Source organism: Pomacea canaliculata, linkage group LG4 (assembly GCF_003073045.1).
Source record: "Pomacea canaliculata isolate SZHN2017 linkage group LG4, ASM307304v1, whole genome shotgun sequence".
NCBI classification, from domain to species: domain Eukaryota; kingdom Metazoa; phylum Mollusca; class Gastropoda; order Architaenioglossa; family Ampullariidae; genus Pomacea; species Pomacea canaliculata.
The window spans coordinates 13,305,692-13,323,967 of record NC_037593.1 but is presented as its reverse complement, the minus strand read 5'-3'; the positions used below and the strand labels follow the sequence as shown (position 1 = coordinate 13,323,967).

At 39.2% G+C, this 18,276-nt stretch overlaps 2 protein-coding genes and 1 long non-coding RNA gene across 7 annotated transcripts; 2 read left to right on the top strand and 1 right to left on the bottom strand.

Annotated features, from left to right (window-relative positions):
• Positions 1 to 2,987, bottom strand: LOC112561863. The gene is made up of 2 exons (XR_003098735.1): positions 2,859 to 2,987; positions 1 to 1,448 (listed from the first exon to the last, which is right to left on the bottom strand). It is a non-coding gene; the product is annotated as an uncharacterized LOC112561863 (long non-coding RNA).
• Positions 2,988 to 3,610: 623 nt separating this feature from the next.
• On the top strand, positions 3,611 to 8,736 carry LOC112561860. 5 transcript variants are annotated; one of them, XM_025234674.1, is made up of 7 exons: positions 3,664 to 3,701; positions 3,814 to 3,887; positions 4,150 to 4,284; positions 5,149 to 5,368; positions 6,188 to 6,413; positions 6,874 to 7,026; positions 7,350 to 8,736. In XM_025234674.1, exons 4-7 carry the CDS (start codon positions 5,248 to 5,250, stop codon positions 7,978 to 7,980), a joined length of 1,131 nt encoding a protein of 376 aa, XP_025090459.1. In that variant the 5' UTR covers positions 3,664 to 3,701; positions 3,814 to 3,887; positions 4,150 to 4,284; positions 5,149 to 5,247; the 3' UTR covers positions 7,981 to 8,736. The 5 variants fall into 5 exon arrangements, with proteins under 5 accessions (XP_025090458.1, XP_025090460.1, XP_025090459.1 ...); XM_025234675.1 differs by lacking the exon at positions 3,814 to 3,887 and having other exon boundaries at positions 3,660 to 3,701; XM_025234673.1 differs by lacking the exons at positions 3,814 to 3,887; positions 4,150 to 4,284 and having other exon boundaries at positions 3,611 to 3,701.
• Positions 8,737 to 9,887: 1,151 nt separating this feature from the next.
• LOC112563172 lies at positions 9,888 to 13,622 on the top strand. The gene is made up of 3 exons (XM_025236944.1): positions 9,888 to 10,038; positions 10,425 to 10,537; positions 13,077 to 13,622. The coding sequence occupies exons 1-3, from the start codon at positions 9,932 to 9,934 to the stop codon at positions 13,217 to 13,219; spliced, it is 363 nt and encodes a 120-aa protein (XP_025092729.1). The 5' UTR covers positions 9,888 to 9,931; the 3' UTR covers positions 13,220 to 13,622.
• The last annotated feature ends 4,654 nt before the right edge of the window (positions 13,623 to 18,276 follow it).

Below are 18,276 nucleotides of genomic sequence, written 5' to 3'. Positions count from 1 at the left end.
TTTTTTTTTATTATTTTAAAACGTGGCATAACATAGCCAGTTGGATAATTTATGAATGCACTATTATCTCTAACAAGTGTCAAAGTTAGAAATGTAGCGTGTGCGTGTTCACTGCGCCTGCAGGCTGCAATGTTGCTGTACCAAAACTTTCTTGCGTCGTTTACTTCAGAGATACATCTGGAAGAAATTACAAAGTTGAAATTTTTTCCTCTCTTTTTGTGCATGCTTGCTTGTGCGGGCGCATCCGAGAACAACTGTGAGGGGTGTTTTTACAGCTTCACATTTTTCTTTTTGTGTGAAGGATACTGTTTTCTTGAATAGTGACTGACATTGACAAATTGTAACATACTGATATGTATGGCAAAGATATAATCACTAGTTTTAAGTAGTGACTGACATTGACAAATTGTGAAACATAGTGATTTTTACTGCCTTTTGCTCTCAGTGCAGATGGTAGATACAGTATAGGCATTGGTCGTCATGCAGAATTTTGAGTCATGAAATTTTTACTTTGCTGTAAGGTCAGGAAAAAAACTTGGACTTTGGGGAAGGCATACATTCCTCACACCAACAGGAAAATTTTCTTGACTAAAATTGAAAAGGTAACTTGTATTGCCCAGACAAAACTTGATCGAAAGCTACAAGTGCTTTAAGCTTTACTAGAAATGAAAAGGCCGATATCTGACCCTCAAACTTTAAGGGTAAATTTCCTAATGTTGCCTAGTGTGGTCACTTTTTTCACACATTATCATGATGCTTACTCAGAAATTGGATAAGCTGAACTAGAATGAGCCATTTCAGATCGCTGTTTGCTCTTTAATTTGCAGCTGTTGTTTTTAGGTGAGATTTCTCTTTATCATTTTTTCTTAAAATCACCGTTTTCTCAACTTGTGGGATCCTGTTAATCCTGGAAACAGGTTTTCGTTTTGCTTGCAGATATTTTTACAATAATGCTTGTCTTGGTTGGCATTTCAGCTTGGTCTAGAGCCAAACAAACTGCTTTCTCTATAAATGTTTCATGGGAGGTTACCCACCAATTGATCAAACATGCTGGTGGTAGGAGTTCCTTAGTGTCTGGCACTACCGGTTACATAAATAACTACAATGATTCCAATGATTTAACACCTTTCTTTGAGACATCATGCTATCTAAAAGTTCCCAAATACCAGTATTTGACCTGTTTAGCAAGTTATTGGGTGTCTCACCACTGCACTTGGTCACGTGATAAACGCTTTTATCAAGAGTATCTAAAATTTTACTAAATTCATTAGTTACATTCATTTGTGAATATTCAATGAAAGATCCTGTATGCTGACTTTGCCGAACAAGTCTGTACGTACAATAAAACTGCCCTATCATACAGAGTCGCATATTCGCCCCGGCGTCGCCTGAAACAGTCGCAGCCTCACATTCATGCTCCACGACCCCGCAGTCACGCGCCGCTGGGCCTAGTGAGCGAAGACCAAAACAAACGAGATAAACGGTGCAAAAAAAGCAGACGTATTAACACAACTTAGAGAAAGTGCTAGAACGGAAAAATAGTGTCCTACAGACGGATAACAAAGACGTGTGTACTTGAATACACAAAATATACGCACTCAAGCACCAAATAATAATATAAAAAATTCCTCCAATCAGGGTGGGTGAGGAACTGTTGTCTTTTTCTCCTTGCTCCCTCCGTGCACTCTGCAACATGACGTGCAGGCGTTGTCTTCATCGGAAAAGTTAACACTCTGCCGGTCCGCACCACTGATCAACACTCAGTTCAGTAAAAGCCAGGAGGCAAGCCCGCCATCACAGATCGAGAAGCAAAGGAAAAATGGAGAAAGCAGGAGATAAAAAAGAAAATTAACAGTGGGCGTGATTAAAACTACCCCTTCAAGTCCGTTCTCACTTAAATACTCTTACAATGATACTATTCGTGACTTACAGTGTGCAAAACTTCGATCCTTGAAGATCATATATAATATATGCGCGTCCCACGCATAGGAAGATAAAACTCTGACAGATTGAAACATCCCAACGCAGGCAATACAAACTGGCTTGATCCCAAACAATTGCACAACCACACTCGCCGATCAGAACCGCTGCAGACCCGTTGGTTCCGGAAAAAAATCGCACACTTACCCAAACGGCTTTGTGGTGTTATTGGGCGCTGGCAAAATAGCGGCACCTGCCATATGCTCAGAAATCCCCTTGACTCGGATATCCCCATCTAAAATGCACGTGTTATATTTAAATACGACGGATTTGTTTTGAAGGTTAATCCGCCAAGAAATCAGAGACAATGCTGAGATCATGGACGTGTATAGGTGGATTGCTGTCTGTCTGCCAAGACCAACGCTTAGCCTCTTGCAAAGTTCTCTGCTGTTAGTCTCGGCGAGCCGTAACAAAGAATGTGACTAAACCGGAAGCTGTCTTGTCTCATGCCTCGTTTAGCAGTTAACTGGAAAAAAATCGTCTGCCAGCAGTCTAGGGATATTAGCTCGTGCTGAGATGGTGTTTGGCAACTATGTATGTTGCGTACCGCCTCTAGCGTTGCCGGATGCACGCTCGCAACCGCTCACACAGCCGACACGAACACACCTACTCGGTCAGCCAGAGGCGGGACACAACGTACCTATCGCACCTTTGATGAACGTAGACCACATCAAAGACGAAATGAACAGTGCAAATAAGAAGTTTAATAAAAATGTAGATAACAATGAGAAAGAGAGGGGGAAAAAAATGAAGAAATACACTTACGCGTACACGCACGAGCAAAAAAACCGGGGACTAGCCCACGCAGAAAAGACAAGGTAATGAGAGATGTTAGTAAGGGAAATAATAATAATAAAAAAATTAACAAAAGTTCTTACCCCTGAGACATTCAGGCCTGAAGTTAGATGTAGAGCACAGTGTGCTGTTGACATTGTCTCCCTCAGTTCTCTGGCCTTACGCGACGCTCTCGCTCTGACCACAACTGCACTGTCCGTCCGACGTGCACAGGGACCCTTTGGTGGTCCACAGTCCGAGATGCCTCGTTGACCACACGACACAGGACCACACGACGAAGGTGACGAAACGAAGAATTGACGAGAAGTAGAACGGTTGAGACTCCGCACACGCAGGCACGGAAAGGATGAAGAAGAAGAAGAGGCGATGATATTGAAGAAACGCAGCGACGACAAAAATAGGACAAGGTCGACAAGATCACATGAGGATACGAAGAATGTAAGATGTTAAGATGACAAGGACGATAAAGATGGAAAAAAAAAATCCTGTCAAAAGTACGCGGAGGAAACAAAAGATGTCACTAGGTGGCCTCAGCATGAAACAAAAAAACTTTCCCCTCCAATACCCATCTATAGCTATAACCTGAGGCAGCCCTGTTGAGTTCTCCTTCCAAAATTGAACCAACAAAAAGGGTGCGCGTTCAAAGAGCTACCCGGCAGACACATCCCTAAATCAACAACTAATAGGGTACTCTGATACATCCCCTCTCTTAGCAAATTAAGTTTTAACCCTAGCACAGAGTAAACATAGACATACACACACATGCGCAGCCTCTCCCACGCGGCCACTCACCTCTCACAACATTTCGCTTCTCTCAGCGGGGCAATGAATATGACGTAGAATGAGTATGACGTCAACCGGATAAAAATATGACGTCAAACGTCGTCTGCTGTAAGCTGTCCTTCTATTACCGATGAATGTTAAAGGTAAATATTCATTATTTAGCTTAAATCTGGTTGTTAAATTTATTAATAATAATAATGTTAATTTGTGTAGCGCAATATCTCGAAGAAAAACTTTTTCTGATATCGGTCACAGCTTTTTTCAGGAGTAGTCGAAATTTCCGTCGTCTCTTACTCCGGGAGTGAGGTCCTCCAGAATAAATATTTCTGGTGAGCGGATTTTGAGTTGTTTACGAGTTTATCAGTATCTTGAAATGGACAATGCACAAATGCACAAAAATACAGTGCAGCAGGCTGTAGAATTCAAAAAAAAAAAGAAGTAAAGAAGCTGGTTCGATGATTTTTACCAGAATAAATAATTAGTAGCAATATGATCGCTACAGACGACACAAAGACGACGCTTTGATCTAACAGTCTGGAAAGCAGAGCTAGAATAGTTTAAAATAGGTTGTAGAGGTCACGTGTCTTGCAGACGTGAGAGAGAGAGAGCACATGAGCAGGAGAAAGAGATAAGAGGGAATTGATATCATCTGGCAGAAAGCGTGTTCTAGTGACAGTGCCATCTGCAAGGCCAGGCTATGACGAGTCCTCTGCACTCTGAGAACAAGTAAGTTAACAACACACAACCGTTGCCATCCAGCATGGCTGCTCACAATCAAGGTTTTAGTCCACAGGCATTTAGATTCTTGCATCGTCGAGTGTACTTCTTGTTTACTGGGTAGCAATATCATCAGTTTCTTAAAGCTACTGCCAGTCGTTGTATTACACTGAACAGCGTCATCTCCTTCGAGATAAAAAAAAAAAAAGAAAAAGAAAAGAAAAGAAAGAAAAATAAAATGAAAATTGCATGTGCACGTCGCCGGGCAGGTCAGTAATCTGTAGAGAGATCTGCAGGTCTCTGAGCAAATAGACGAACCTGGAACCTGCTGTTTATTCATAACATAAATTATGCTGTCTCTCAGATCATGTTTTCATGCTTGCTTACGTTAATAATAGAATATGTTGTTAATGTTGCAGTTGAGTTATTTTAGTTTTTTTTAAAAATTATATTACTCAACGTAGTGTTGCAGTCTATGTATGATGAGGCGTGTTTACATTCGTTCAGAATTAAAAAAAAAAACCACAGGTCATGGTTTCACGCAAAATGTTGTCCTTTAAACACCAAAAAGAAGACAATCTTAGGATTCAAAGCTCGAAGCAGCCAGACTTGCTGCGTCTGCTTGAGTGTGTGGGAGAAATTCTGACACACGATGATCCCACCACCTGGCTACGTGATAAATGTGTGTCGCTATTATTGAGTTTGAATACTACTACTCGTAATACATTTCTCACCAAAATCTTACAGAAAAAAATCGAAACCTGCAGATTGCTTAACTGAGTTGTGACATCTGTTTCACCTATTGTGCGAAAGTTGGTATTGTTGTCATTGCTGCCAGCGACAGTTATTCGTCGTGTTTCGCCTTCGTTGCAGCACGGTGTGAAGCAACTCGAACCACCAGCCAACCGTTTGTCCTGTTGTAGTCACTCGAAGAATTCACCGCAGTACTGCTCGAGTAACTCTTGGTTTGTGATGGCGTCTTTGAGATCTTCTATGACCAACGTAAACCGGAAGTCAATCACCATGCGCTGGATCTGTCGTCACCCACTGAAAAGAAGCATTCTGGTGACTTCCCTTCTGGCATTACTGTTCTGTGAGTGTTTTCAATGACAAGCCGGTAACGTACTAATAAATACTAGTGAGAATAACTAGTACATGACTACTGAATTTCCCTCTAAAGGTCATTTTTAACCGGGGTAACCTCCTCACGCGCACGTACACAGCCGTTAAATCTTTGAATCATGATCAATAGTTCATATAATGTACTGCAGTTGACAGCATGGATTGTATTACCCTTTTCACATAAAGAAGCAGCCTGTTATCCGGTTTTCTTTCTATTAAAAATACAATAAATCATATTAAAATGTCAAACATTCTAAATCCCGTTGAATTGGCAAAGGTATTGGTAAACAAGTTGAACTTAGGATGCTGACCAAAGTTTGAATGCTGCATCACAAATCTTGGTTTTATGTGACCTTCTCTCTCTCTCTATCTATCACATACACACACACACCCTTGATCAGACGTTCGAGGACACCTTCCCGATTAAGAAGAGCTTTCTTTGTGACTGAATATATAGCTTGAAATTGTTTTTTTTTTTTTTTAGTTTCATCTTTTTATCAAAAACATGCGCAGTCTTGAATAAACGAATGAATTGAATGAATGGATGAATGAATCAGTCTCATTACACTAAGAATCGTTTCGTTGTTCTTCACCCATTCATAGCCCCGGTCATAATTATTATTATACATCGAAGTGAGCCTTTCTGTGTCCACCTCGCCTCTAACCCCATTCAGACGTGCAGATACTGATGGTAGATTAGTCAAAGACTGAAACTGAAGCAACGAGGACGCAGCAACGATTACGACGATTGTTGGCGGACCGGTGTGACGAGCATGCACTGTTTGCTCAGATGCTGTGTTGTGGACGCTGTTAGTAAACGCCAGCACCAGGACCTTCCCCAGAGCCATCAACAGCTCTTACACCCAGGCGAAGAAAGTCCTGCTGGTCAGCGAGCCGAGTTGTGGCGCCTCACTGATCGGTGACATCCTTGACCTCTCATCTAGGATATACTACATCTTTGAGCCTCTTACTCGGCTATCTTCCCATGAGGTGAAAATGTACGACTGGCGTTCTCGGTGAGTAAACATTTCCTTGGACCTTGTCTCTCGGCAACAATGCAACTCCTTCTTTTCATATTCATCTTCCTCTCTGTTATGGAGGTCACAGCGTGATATTACGTAATAATCGATCGATCCATGGATATATCAAGTCTTTGTTGGATTTCTTTGTACCTTATTTAACTCAAATGATACATTCCCTTCCAAAGAAAGTCGCATCCTCTGTAGTTTAAATAAGAAAAAAAAAAAAAAGAAAATTGTAATGCAGCAGCCCATAGTCCATAATACTCCGCTCCTCCTCCTCCTCCTCCTCATCATCATCATCATCATCATCATCCATCCATCATCCATCAATCATCCATCAATCATCATGTGATGATGGGAGAGTAGGATGGAAGAGTTGGGAGCGACCCAAAGGGACAGAGAGAGAGAGAGAGAGAGAAAAAAAAATTGAAAAAAAATATATATCTTCTCTCAGGGCAGGAAATACTGGTAGCTTCCCGGACAAGTTGTACTCGGACAGCATTGCCCTGCTGGATGCGCTGCTCACATGTGGGTTCAGCCGCATGGATCTGACCACCCTGAATGCTAGTGCTCTCGCTCTTCACCCAAAGACAGCAACACTGGCTCGGTAACTACGTTAGCTCGCTCAAACCATCTGTCATCACCCTGCTCTGTGCTAAAGCCAAAAATCTGCAAATAACCTTGAGATTTAGCGTTAATGAACAAGGCTCATTACAGCTTAAGCCAACAACTTACGGCTTTCTTACGAAGATGAAGCAGGGAAAGCGTGCACTAGCTGTAATTTCAACCAATTCCAATTCTAGACATGCTTTTAGAAATGTTGCAGACTAAAAACTCTCTTTCTCTACCCCCCTCTAACTCGAATGAAGGAGCAAATGAGCGAAACGATGTTTAATTTCTTGTGTATGTCTCTTTTTTTTTAATCCCTAGATGCGTTAAAGCAGCTGCTGAAGCCAAAGGTTCTTTGAATTCAGGCAATGACAGCGTCAATATGATCAGATCATTTGCCGAACTTTCGTCCTGTGTGGAGCAAGCAGAGAGTGAATGCTTCAACAAGACAATACTTCTCAAGGTCGTAGGGTCGCGACTTATACACCTTGAACCCTTACTTCTACGTCACCGTGACCTGGTTGTCCTTTACCTCGTGCGCGACCCGCGGGCCATGATCTGGTCCACATGGAAATCGACCCCGAAACCGAATGACATCTCAACTCTGGCGCTCAACACTTGCAGCATCCTCGAGGACAATTTGTCGTCTGCGCTTGAATTGAGTCGACGACACGAAGGTCGTATCGCGCTCTTGAAGTACGAAAACATGGCTAAAGCACCAGTCAAAACATCGCAACTTCTGTTCTCGTATCTGGGGATGAACTGCAGTAACGAAACTGGACACATGTGTCAACTGGCGATCTTGGAACGTTCCACCACATCGTTAAACCCGACGTCCGTTCTTGAAGCGACTGCAACCACTGACCTGGAAAGTCCGGAGCTTTCCTCTCTCAACTACGACGATGCGCTCGAGAACCTATTTCAGTCTGCGTATGCATGGAGAGAACCATAACATGGCCTCACGTGAAACAAATACAGAATCAATGCTTCGGTTTTATGAGGCAGATGGGATATGAGCTCATGAGATACCAGCGAGATGAGAAAACGGAAGTCATTGGGGAGTTACTGATTGACCGTAGGATTATGCTTGATGAGCTTGTACATCCACCAGCCTAAGTTATTGAGGAGGATATTTTTTTTTCAAATGTACTTTTTATTATACTCACTTGTGTACATACAGGTAAAAAAATGTGCTAGTTCCGTTTCTTTCTCTTATGGCAAGGAGACAGCTGCAGTTATAGTCAACTTGCATTTTCCAGTTTGTCAATTCACGGTGAAGTTTAATCAGTTCATCAGTTTATTAAACAGGCGCTGCAATGGGTTGGAGGTAACACACATGATCAGGATATGATAGCAAAAGAGGATGACTACACGTCTTCTCAGAAAGATGTTTAGGATAAGACACAATTGTATTTATTCCAGAGTAGACGCTCTATAATGAATCAGGTCCCAACTGGAAAGGGACGCACAGAACCAGGTACGATGTGGTTGCGGCCCTATGCTCCACTGAAAAAAAAGTCTACCTGTTGCACAGATCGAGTCTGAAGGTCACTCGATTGAGCCATCCCAATAAGTTTTGAGCAGGTGTATATAATATGATGCAAACTGCTCTTGTCCGTCACTGGGAATCGTTCTAAAACCATCTATTTGTTTGTGTTTTGTTGTTCTATTTTTTCACATCTAGATTTAATAAAATGGTATGAATATACATACATGTGTGTATTTGAATTCTTTGATGACTTCAAACGCAGTACAATCACACACGATGCCAATGATAATTGAAGATATGTGATCGTCAGCAGAACCTTTACTACTACTAATATTGTGCATTACTTTAAAAAGCGCATTTTCCTAGTTAGCAGAGGGCTCAATGCGCTTTACAAAAGAGGCTAATACACAAAGTAAGACGGAAACAAAATGCATATAACACAAGGACACAGTCCGCAAACAAACGGAAAGAGGCAGATCAAGAAGACATAAGACAGGAAAACCTACACACAAAGTATGTCTGAGAAGCGTAAAAGTTGGCTTATATAGTAGGGTGAGGCATCATCCTAATGAACTGCAACAGATGAACAGGCACATTTGAAGTTTTTTTACAATCAGCTATGTTCAAAAAATATAGCAAAGAAATCTGCAATGAGCAGAACACCTGATTTTTTCTGCCCCCCAAAAATCTTTTTTTTTTTTTAAATAGAAAAAAAACAACTAAATATTTCCTCTTTTCTCAAAGTTCTATATTGAATAACTGTAAGAAAAGAATCAGTTTCTGATAACATTTGCACTGTCGGAATGGAAGCTCGTTCAAGTGTAAAGAGGAAAGAAACCACTGCAAAGGGCGACCAATGTGAAGCTCTAACAGATGTATTGCCCCACCGCGGTGCCCAGTGTTCACAGCTGTCTTGCATGGTACTAGTATAATATCACATCTTCAATAAACCATAAACACCTACACCAAAGAAATATCCATTAGGAAATAAAAAAAGCTTTAGATCAAGCAGAAAATAATGATTTTAAGTACAAAACATTTCAAAGTACACATAGCAGTTCAACATGTTGACTGAAGGACATTTCTCGTGGTGATGTGTTCTGCTTATCTCTGAGAAAATTTTTGTCCATATATTTGAAATCAGGATAGTGAGTAGCACAAAATCTGCAACGAGCGTCAAAATCGTTGACATCCCTACACAGAAACAAAGAAAGAAAGACACATGCAGGCAGTCAGAGATGAAATTAGTCTGTTTAGACCAACTGCCAAATCATGAAAAGATTGAAGAAGGGGTATACGTCCATCGTGAGCGAGTACCAGAGAGAGAGGACGAGGGAGAACGAGGAAAGGGACGTCACTGCAATGTCATATTTTTTTCTCTCACTACTACTTATCGTTCCTGGGTCCTCTAAGCATGTCTGCCCAACGTATTGTAAGGATATTAAAACAATTTCATTTGCGGCCCGTAAAGAACATGAAGTTTACTTTTGATCCATGTTCAAGGAACGTACTATCTATACGGTAAGTCACGTTGTAGATATGTAGAAAATGAATAGCACTTGTGAAAAGTTTGCTCCCATTGTTAGCGATAGCAGTTTCCTAGAACCAACTATTCTTTTTTTTGGCATAAAATTTCATTACCATTACCCCGAGCTACAGACAGTGTATGTTTGAAATTAATAGTAAATTTTTGAAGAAAAATATGATTGTAATGATGAGTAGAGCTATTGTTCGTTGTATCTTCTTGACTGTGTTTTCTCCTAAGCCGAGTTCTGTTTAAAAGAAAATAAAGCGATGCAGGATTGAGTCAGTCGAAGAAGTTGCTTAGTTCATCATTCGTTTAGTTTATCTTGAGACTTACACTTCCAGTATAACTACAACGTTTATTTTTGTCTCTATCATGCCAGGGAGGTACTGTTTCATATGCACCTGCCAAAGATTACTAGTACCAATCAAAATGTCGCAATGAAGGTTGATGTGAAATCAGATCGGTCAGAACCAGTTATGGAAGTGTCCTTCGGTGAGTATTTCCTTCAGTACTAGCTTACTTTAATGCTTGTGAGTTCCTGGTTCCAACTCTCAACTATAACTAACATGTAACTTTCAGTTGCTGACCATTCATGCAAAAGCAGTATTGTTCAGTGCAATTGTTATGCTGTTTATTGCTTCATGTGTTTAGTGAGAGTTCTGCTGTTTTAATGTAGCCTTCAAGTCAGAGTGAGAATGTGATGTAGAAGAGAGTTCTGCTGCTTAGCAGTACAGGGCTGATTCAAACCACATGTCACTCAACCCCCAGATAACTGAAGTCATGCTTCTAACAACCAGACAACAAAGACAAAACCTAGCCACCCCATTTCCAAGGATCCAAAAATCCTAGACACTCACACAAGAAAACTCTTCTATACTACCCACATTCAGACAATTGTTAACTATGCACCCATCCTCTGGGATTCCACTAGTGGAAGTTCTATGAAACCTCTAGCAAGTGTTCAGAGGTAAGAAATCAAAGCCATTCTGCTAAAACTGAAAATAGACCCAAATTACTTCATCTATATTGGTGTCCTTCCTCTAAAAGACCGACTTAAGTTTAATAAATGCATTTTCATGTACAAAATACTGACGGGTAAACTATTGCCAAGACTCTACTATTTTCTTCCAATTACACTAGACTTCTCCAAAACTGAATATTCCCATTCCTAGATTAGACCTTTTTAAATCAAGTCTGAAATAGTGAGCATGCTATCAAACAGCCTCCCTCTCCATCTTAAGCAATTAACGTTGAACCCTGAACTCCTTTCGATGCCATCTACCTAAATACATTTAAGAAAACTAGATGTGGTCTCTAGAGATACCTCCCAACTCCAGGAAACCTTGTAACTACATGTTTTTCTTTTCCACCATTTTTCGTACATGTTCACCTTCCACTCTTATTTGATACCTTCCTTATGTTTACTACTAATTATTCTCATAGTACTGAATTACTTCCTTTACTTAGTTTATTTTTTCCCCCTAAAGGGTGAGGGCTAAATGGAAAAAAGCATTTTCTTACTTATTTTGCCTCTCGTTGGCAATTGTCAACATCCGTTGTCCGTATGTGACTGTCTTTTTGGGAGGAAGGGGTAGAATGGAAGAGTCTGATGAGGAGCTAAGGTTTCAAAGGGTTGTGGACAGACAAGATTTCAGTAGAGTAGCGAGGGGAGGAGCCAAAAAGAATCTATAGCATAGAACTGAGAAGCTTGTAGTCTATTGTAGGTTTAATCGGTAGACAATGAAGAGAGTGAAGAAGTGGTGTGACATGTTCAGATTTGTTAGTCTAGAAAACAAGATGAGCAGCTGAATTCTGGACTTCTTGAAGCTTGTCTATAGTTTAGAGATGAGAATTTTGGTGGTTGAGATTGACAGAGTATGGCGAATGGAGCTGATCTTCTTCAGTTCATAGTATGCTGAACGACAGATGGGAGAAACATGCTTTTCAAGAGATATCAGCAGACGTTATGTAACCTAAGTTAAGTAAAGGAAGTAAATGAAAACTCAGCATCACCTATCCGAACAGACAGGCAGTGAAGGGTACACCCTTAAGAGCTTTTGTTTTCTCATCATCTAGTTTTGACTTACTGTGGGTCATCCATAGTCTTGTATCTGAAATGCAATCTTGGATGCTGTGGATAGCAGTGTGTGTCTGAGAAGGAGAACAGCTGGTATGCAGCTGAGTGTCATCAGCATAAGATTGATCAGATATAGAGTGAGATTGAATTAGAGTAGTAAGTGGCTTGGTGTACATAATAAACAAGATAGGACCAAGTATAGAACCTTGGGGTATACTAACACTCCTGAGTAAATAGAGACATGCAGCCATCCTATATAAATGACTGTCTTATCTGAGAGATATGACTGAAACCAATTGAGTTGGTAGCCTAAGATGCCATAAAGAGTACTGAGTCTATAAATGAATGAGAGTGGTGTGATCTATAATATCAAAGACAGCAAAAAAGGTGTAACATTGTGAGATATGAGAGGTGACCTCTATCCAGAGCAGACAAAATATCATCAGTGCTATAAAAATGGAAATAAGCAGACTGATAGAGCAATCAAATATCCAGAGATAGGACCATAGTTGCTTGAGAACTACTATCTCAAGGATTTTGGAAAGAAACTCAAATGTTCATATATACAATCAGGGCTTCTGCTAAGGCTTAATTCTTTGGGGTCCCAGGGACCCCTTCTTCAGATTTTTAAGGGGTCCCTGTTCTTCGCCCAAATTTGAAGGGGACTCCATTGACGAAAATTGAAGGGGTCCTCCGAACTTTTAATGCGTACTGTACGCAATTTTTTGCGTAAGCAGAAGCCCTGACAATAAATATGAGAGGAAAAGATGATCATGGAGGGCTATGTGGTAATGTATACTGACCAAAGAAGTATTTATTACCAGGCCATACCTCATGAACAGTGGAACGTTTATGTTTACTCATCATGTTTTGTGTTATTTTATTTTTTCACAATTGCTTGAGAGTTTTGTGAATATTGTAATATCATCATTTGCTTTTTTTGTGATGTTGCAGCTGATGGTACCAAGGTGATTGTAAAGACGGCCTACCTATCTACTCTAGAGATATTGGACCGTTTATTGGAATTTTGCAATGCAAAAGATAAAAGCAAAGATGAAACCCCCTTACCTCAAACAAAGGCTGCAAGAAAGAAATAAGCTATAGTAATGGTTTTGTCATTTTGTTATTTTTTGCTTAATGGTTTGTTTATAAACATATCTGAATGTTGCATGTGTGTGTGTGTGTGAGTGTGCATAAAAGAGACAAAGCATGTCCACACAAGACCATATTTGATACATCAGAAAGAGTCATAATAAAATTTATCATTCTGTCATCACTGATACAGAAGGATCATCATTTTATTAAACACCTTGCTGCAAGATCAAAAGAATTATGAATATTAAATTATTTAAAGTGAATGTTTCTATCATGTGGCTTACATACATTTTTTTCAAGGGTTAAAAATGATAAAGAATAACATGTGAAATGCACATAGATATAAGTTGTATAGATGTGAGACCCGAGTTATGCATGGAAATGAAAAAATCTGATATTAATGTTTCTGTTGAAGTTTCATTTTGTCAGGGTGTATGTGTGCGCCTGTGTGTGTATGTTAGTTGGCATTTTTGTTTGTTTATTCCTTGTTACTCCCCGAGGAACGTAGGTCCGCAAAAACACCTGTTGGCATTATTCTTATTGTAATATCTTTCATTACCTTCCTCTCCACCCTACCCGAGGGAAAATCAAGGGAGGTAGCTTATATGATTTGCAACTTTTAAACAGTTGTTCCCCTTTATAAATTTACTTTTGTTATTAGGAAACTAATTTTCATCTGTCTCATAAATCGAATTTAAGAGAATGAAGAGCTGAATAAAGAGTTTCATGGAAGACACTCAATAAATTCATTTTAAAAGCTTCGTTATAAAAATATTCATTTGTATTGCAGACAAAGCTGATGATGATAAAGTGACTTTTTCTTTTAAGCCTATTATTTAAACCTTTTATTTAGTTTTTAGCAACTGATTTAGGGATTGTTGAAAAGCACTAATTTGTTTTAACAGGCAACTTGTATTTTTTGGTTTACTGCTTCATCTCTTACTGCATAACGACTCACGCACACAACACAGACCCATTTATTCTTCAATAATAATAATTACTTAAAAAACCAGATTATTTCAACTAGTTTTTGTGTTTTCGCTTCTTTTGGGCAAGATTCTCACCCCTAGTCAGCTTCTTAGTAGTGGGCTGTTTGATGCAGAGCACCGTACATTTCGGTCTATTGAGTACACCCCTACATAAGCCGCAACCATTAAGTAACCCGTATAAAAGCTGCAACAATTAAATTAAAAATAAAACCCTCTCTATTCACGAATAAGCTGCAATTATATGAAACATTTTCAATGGCCTCATCGATCACCTTCAACTTGAAAGCGGCATCGTAGATGTAGACAGATGCCAGTTGCAGAGAAAGAACAGTGTACCTGAGACGAGATCTGAACCTAGGACACCCAATCCTCACTGTATTGGTGACAGGCGCTACCATTGCGCCACCAGACTGTCCAAGCATAGTTCTGAGAATGGTCTAACGGTGAGAACAGTTTACAGAGTAACCTTTCACTAGAATGGTGTATGCAAAGAATGAGTAGATAACAGCGGCCGGCGGTACGAACACCCTGAAAGGAAAAAGGATATTTAAACGTTCATGCGCCCAGGCAGGCAGACGGAGAAGAAACACCTTCATAAGATGATATCTGTTCACACTGTTTGTATGTAAGTTTTTGTACCTCAGCCAGAACATTACCTCTCCTCCCAGACATCATAAAGGCATTATTTGCAGTTCCAGCAACTGCAGCAGATCCAAAGTCGTTAAAAAACAAACAAACAAACAAAACAAAAAAACAAAAAACACGATGTAGATGAAACAAAAATTTGTTGTTCCTCTAAAAATAAAAGCAAGGTGAATACCGACATTTTTATTTGGAGGACCACATGCAACCATTTCTGTGGCGTAATCTCTGCGAAGTAACTTAAGTGCGAAAGGAACTTTTTCACACTCAAGAGCCATTTTTCAACTGTCTCTGCTGAATCAAAGTGAATTTGAACGTTGCTGTCACGTAATTTTCACGCACATCAACCTTTCTTTCTTTCTTTTGATGAACACTATCTCGTCACATCCCAATAATCCTCATTAACCTTATTAACGCATGTCTCTCTCTTTCATCTTTTCTTTAAATTAGATTTTCTTGAGCACTCCGTCGATTAGTAGCAAAATATTTCAACTATATATACCACGCGTTACTTGAATTTGTCCTGACATTTGTCATTGAGTTCCTATTCACCGCTAGTCTGATTTACCGAATACGTGTTATGCTGACAAAAAAAAAAGGTATTTGGTGAGACATTATGCACGGGAGGCACTCGTGTGTTAAACGACAAATTTATATAAATTGCAAAATTAAATTAAAAAATATATAAAACAATAGCTTCTTCGCTTTGTTGCACAGTGTGAACCCACCATAACTGCTGAAAAACTCGCGAGGCTTCCATAAAGACTGCGTTCCAAACAAACCGCGCAATGTTTACGCTTGTAATCATGTTTACAGCTTCTTTTATAGACCTTACCCTCGGTAATACATTATTCTGCAGAGCTGCATTGTTTGTTATCAGGAAACATTAAGTATTTCCTGGACGAAACTTTTGGCGCTCGGTGTTTAGCAGTTGCCTTCCTTCCACCATACATGCCAACTCGTCTGTGACTTTATTTTGTTTTGCTTTCCTTTCTTAAAGATCTACTAGCGCGCAAACATTTTTCGAATGACTTGTCAGAATTCTGTACAAGACATCGTGTATTGGAAGATTAGTTTCTACTACAAACTTAAACTCCACCTTTTATATAAAATAAGAACACACTTCCTGTCCATGTAAAGAAAAAAAATTGAATATTCTGTCTTCATGTTCCTCTGTCTTTTTACTTTTCATAATTTCCTAATTATAGTTCCTGGCCTTTTCTCATAGGGAGAAAAATAACAATTTAAAAAAAAACATACTTTTTATAGCTTTATAGTTATTGTTTTTTATTTTTTAATGACACTTTCAGGATTTTTTAAGCCTAATTTCTTTTGTCCTCTAATGATTATTTATCTGTCTTAGTGGGTTTCCTTCCTCATCGTTGTTGTGGTCGCTGTTGTTCTAGATTCTTTGTGTTCCTTTCATTTTGTTTCGCGCGAAGAACAAAATTAATTACCGTAGCTTGAGTAAACTTAAGATAATGAGACATTTTGCGCTGTGAAAAACAAGTTTACTCGTCGTCAGTTTTGTTTTTAGTCAGAGTCATGAACTATTTTTTGACCCTCATGGGCTACCCATCACTGTCTGGAGTTTGGTTTGTGTGCGAGTCGTTCACTCCCCGGAGAGCAGCAAAACACTGAAAAATCGCAGAACTAAAGACTGAAGACTCGCAGGCTTAATGTTTCACGCCCATCTCTCATTTGTCTGCAGGTCTTTTCCAGTCCAAGCCATCTCTCACACTCCGCAATTTCATTTCCGCCATCAAAACAAACACAATTCGACAAGAAGAACGGTCTGGTTAGCATAAGGTTCTCTCTAACCTTGACAAACACAACGTTTTATCATTTTCTATCTTTTTTTCTTTTTTTCTTGACTTCCATCCATCAGTTCTTCCATCCATTTTCTTTTCTTGATACTTAAGGAAAAATTAGTCAATTATCTTGTATGAGGAACACCCCACAAAACTGTAAACATACATACCTATATTTATAAATTTAGATGTATTTTTATTTAAAACATATTTTCTCCAGGAAAATCTACACATAAATATCTGAAAAAAAGGTTAAAATAGTCGGTTGATGTTTGCACAGAGAACTAAAAATAATCACTGGATATTTTGAGAAAAGACATTAAAAAGTGCCTGCAGCAGTATCTGAAAAAAGGTCTTTAAAGTGAGATTTTTTTGTCCGGATTTTTTTATTTAAAAGAAAGGAAAAGAAAAAGCGGTGGGTGGAGGAGGATGCAGACACAGAATGAAGTGAGAAAACCATTTTATCTCTCGCACTGTATGTATGTACAAAGAGAGAGAGATTATCTAGTTAGGGCTAAAATGAGGGTTAAATTATTTCTATCCTGTCGAGTGGTCGAGTGTTATCTTCCTTGTCTGAAGGAGTGTCTGAAAGGTATTTTATTTAATATAGCTGTGTTTCCACAAGTGTGTGACACGCATACTGTATATTCTCCATGCTTTCATCTTCATCTGTCTCCGCTGACCTTTCCCCACTCTCTCTGATTCTTTAAGACTACTTCTTCCTTTATTAATCTTTCTATTCAGGACACTCCTGTTGCAGGTGACATTTCCTGCTCCATTTTTAACTTTGCTTGAACAAGCTTTGCAAAAAAAAAACGTCTTTCCAAAAATATTCACAATTTTTAGGTGATGTGCTTTATTAACCTCTAATTCATTAAAAAAATTGCGTTGTCTCTGGCTTTTATCACTTTGTCTTTAACTTGAGAAAAGGAGATGAATTTTTTAAATTCAGATTTTCCATCCATATTCGTGTTGAAACCTTTTCAGTGTATTTCTTCCTTGTTGCACAACAGAATTACCTGTTATTTCAAGAACAAGTTATTTTTGTTTATTCAGTATTTTGGGGGAACTAGGGATGCGCTGTCGTATTGTTTTCCCTCGTGATAGTTTCTCTTTCCCTCCGCCTATTTTTTGTGGAATTTTTTTACACATTATTGTGTTCATTAGAGTCTTTCTCATGCCATTTGCAATTTTTCTTCCCAATGTAGATTGTTTTATGTTAAGCAGAGGATTTTTTTGGGCACATTTTCCCTGTTTTAGAAACTCTTAAGTCAGACAAGTGTCAGCCATCATTAAAAATCTACACAATTGAAGGAACACTTTCATGTTGCCTCCACTGCTACCCTCACCCCCCAACAAGACAGATTTGATTAGAAAACAGAAATACAGAAATAATCTGTTGCCCTGTTCCTTGTAGGGACAAGTTATCTTACATTTCTCTCGAATAAGTCAAGACTTTTTGTGTCCACTTTGCCTCTACTATTTAAAGTGCAATGTATAAGCTGAAATTGAAACAAACAACGAAACATACAAAATAAGTAGTCTTAAAAAAAAGCTAAATAAAAACATTAAAAAAAGACAAAGAATGTCTTGATCATTTTGCTGTTTGAGGCATGC

What these genes read in the sequence shown, in the direction of transcription:
- LOC112561860 (XM_025234673.1), top strand. An exon ending in ATGTACGACTGGCGTTCTCG is followed by an intron (nt 6,414 to 6,873) that starts GTGAGTAAACAT and finishes ATCTTCTCTCAG; the next exon opens with GGCAGGAAATACTGGTAGCT. An exon ending in AAGACAGCAACACTGGCTCG is followed by an intron (nt 7,027 to 7,349) that starts GTAACTACGTTA and finishes TTTAATCCCTAG; the next exon opens with ATGCGTTAAAGCAGCTGCTG.
- LOC112563172 (XM_025236944.1), top strand. Translation starts at nt 9,932, where the DNA reads ATGTCTGCCCAACGTATTGTAAGGATATTAAAACAATTTCATTTGCGG. An exon ending in AGGAACGTACTATCTATACG is followed by an intron (nt 10,039 to 10,424) that starts GTAAGTCACGTT and finishes CTATCATGCCAG; the next exon opens with GGAGGTACTGTTTCATATGC. An exon ending in AGTTATGGAAGTGTCCTTCG is followed by an intron (nt 10,538 to 13,076) that starts GTGAGTATTTCC and finishes GTGATGTTGCAG; the next exon opens with CTGATGGTACCAAGGTGATT.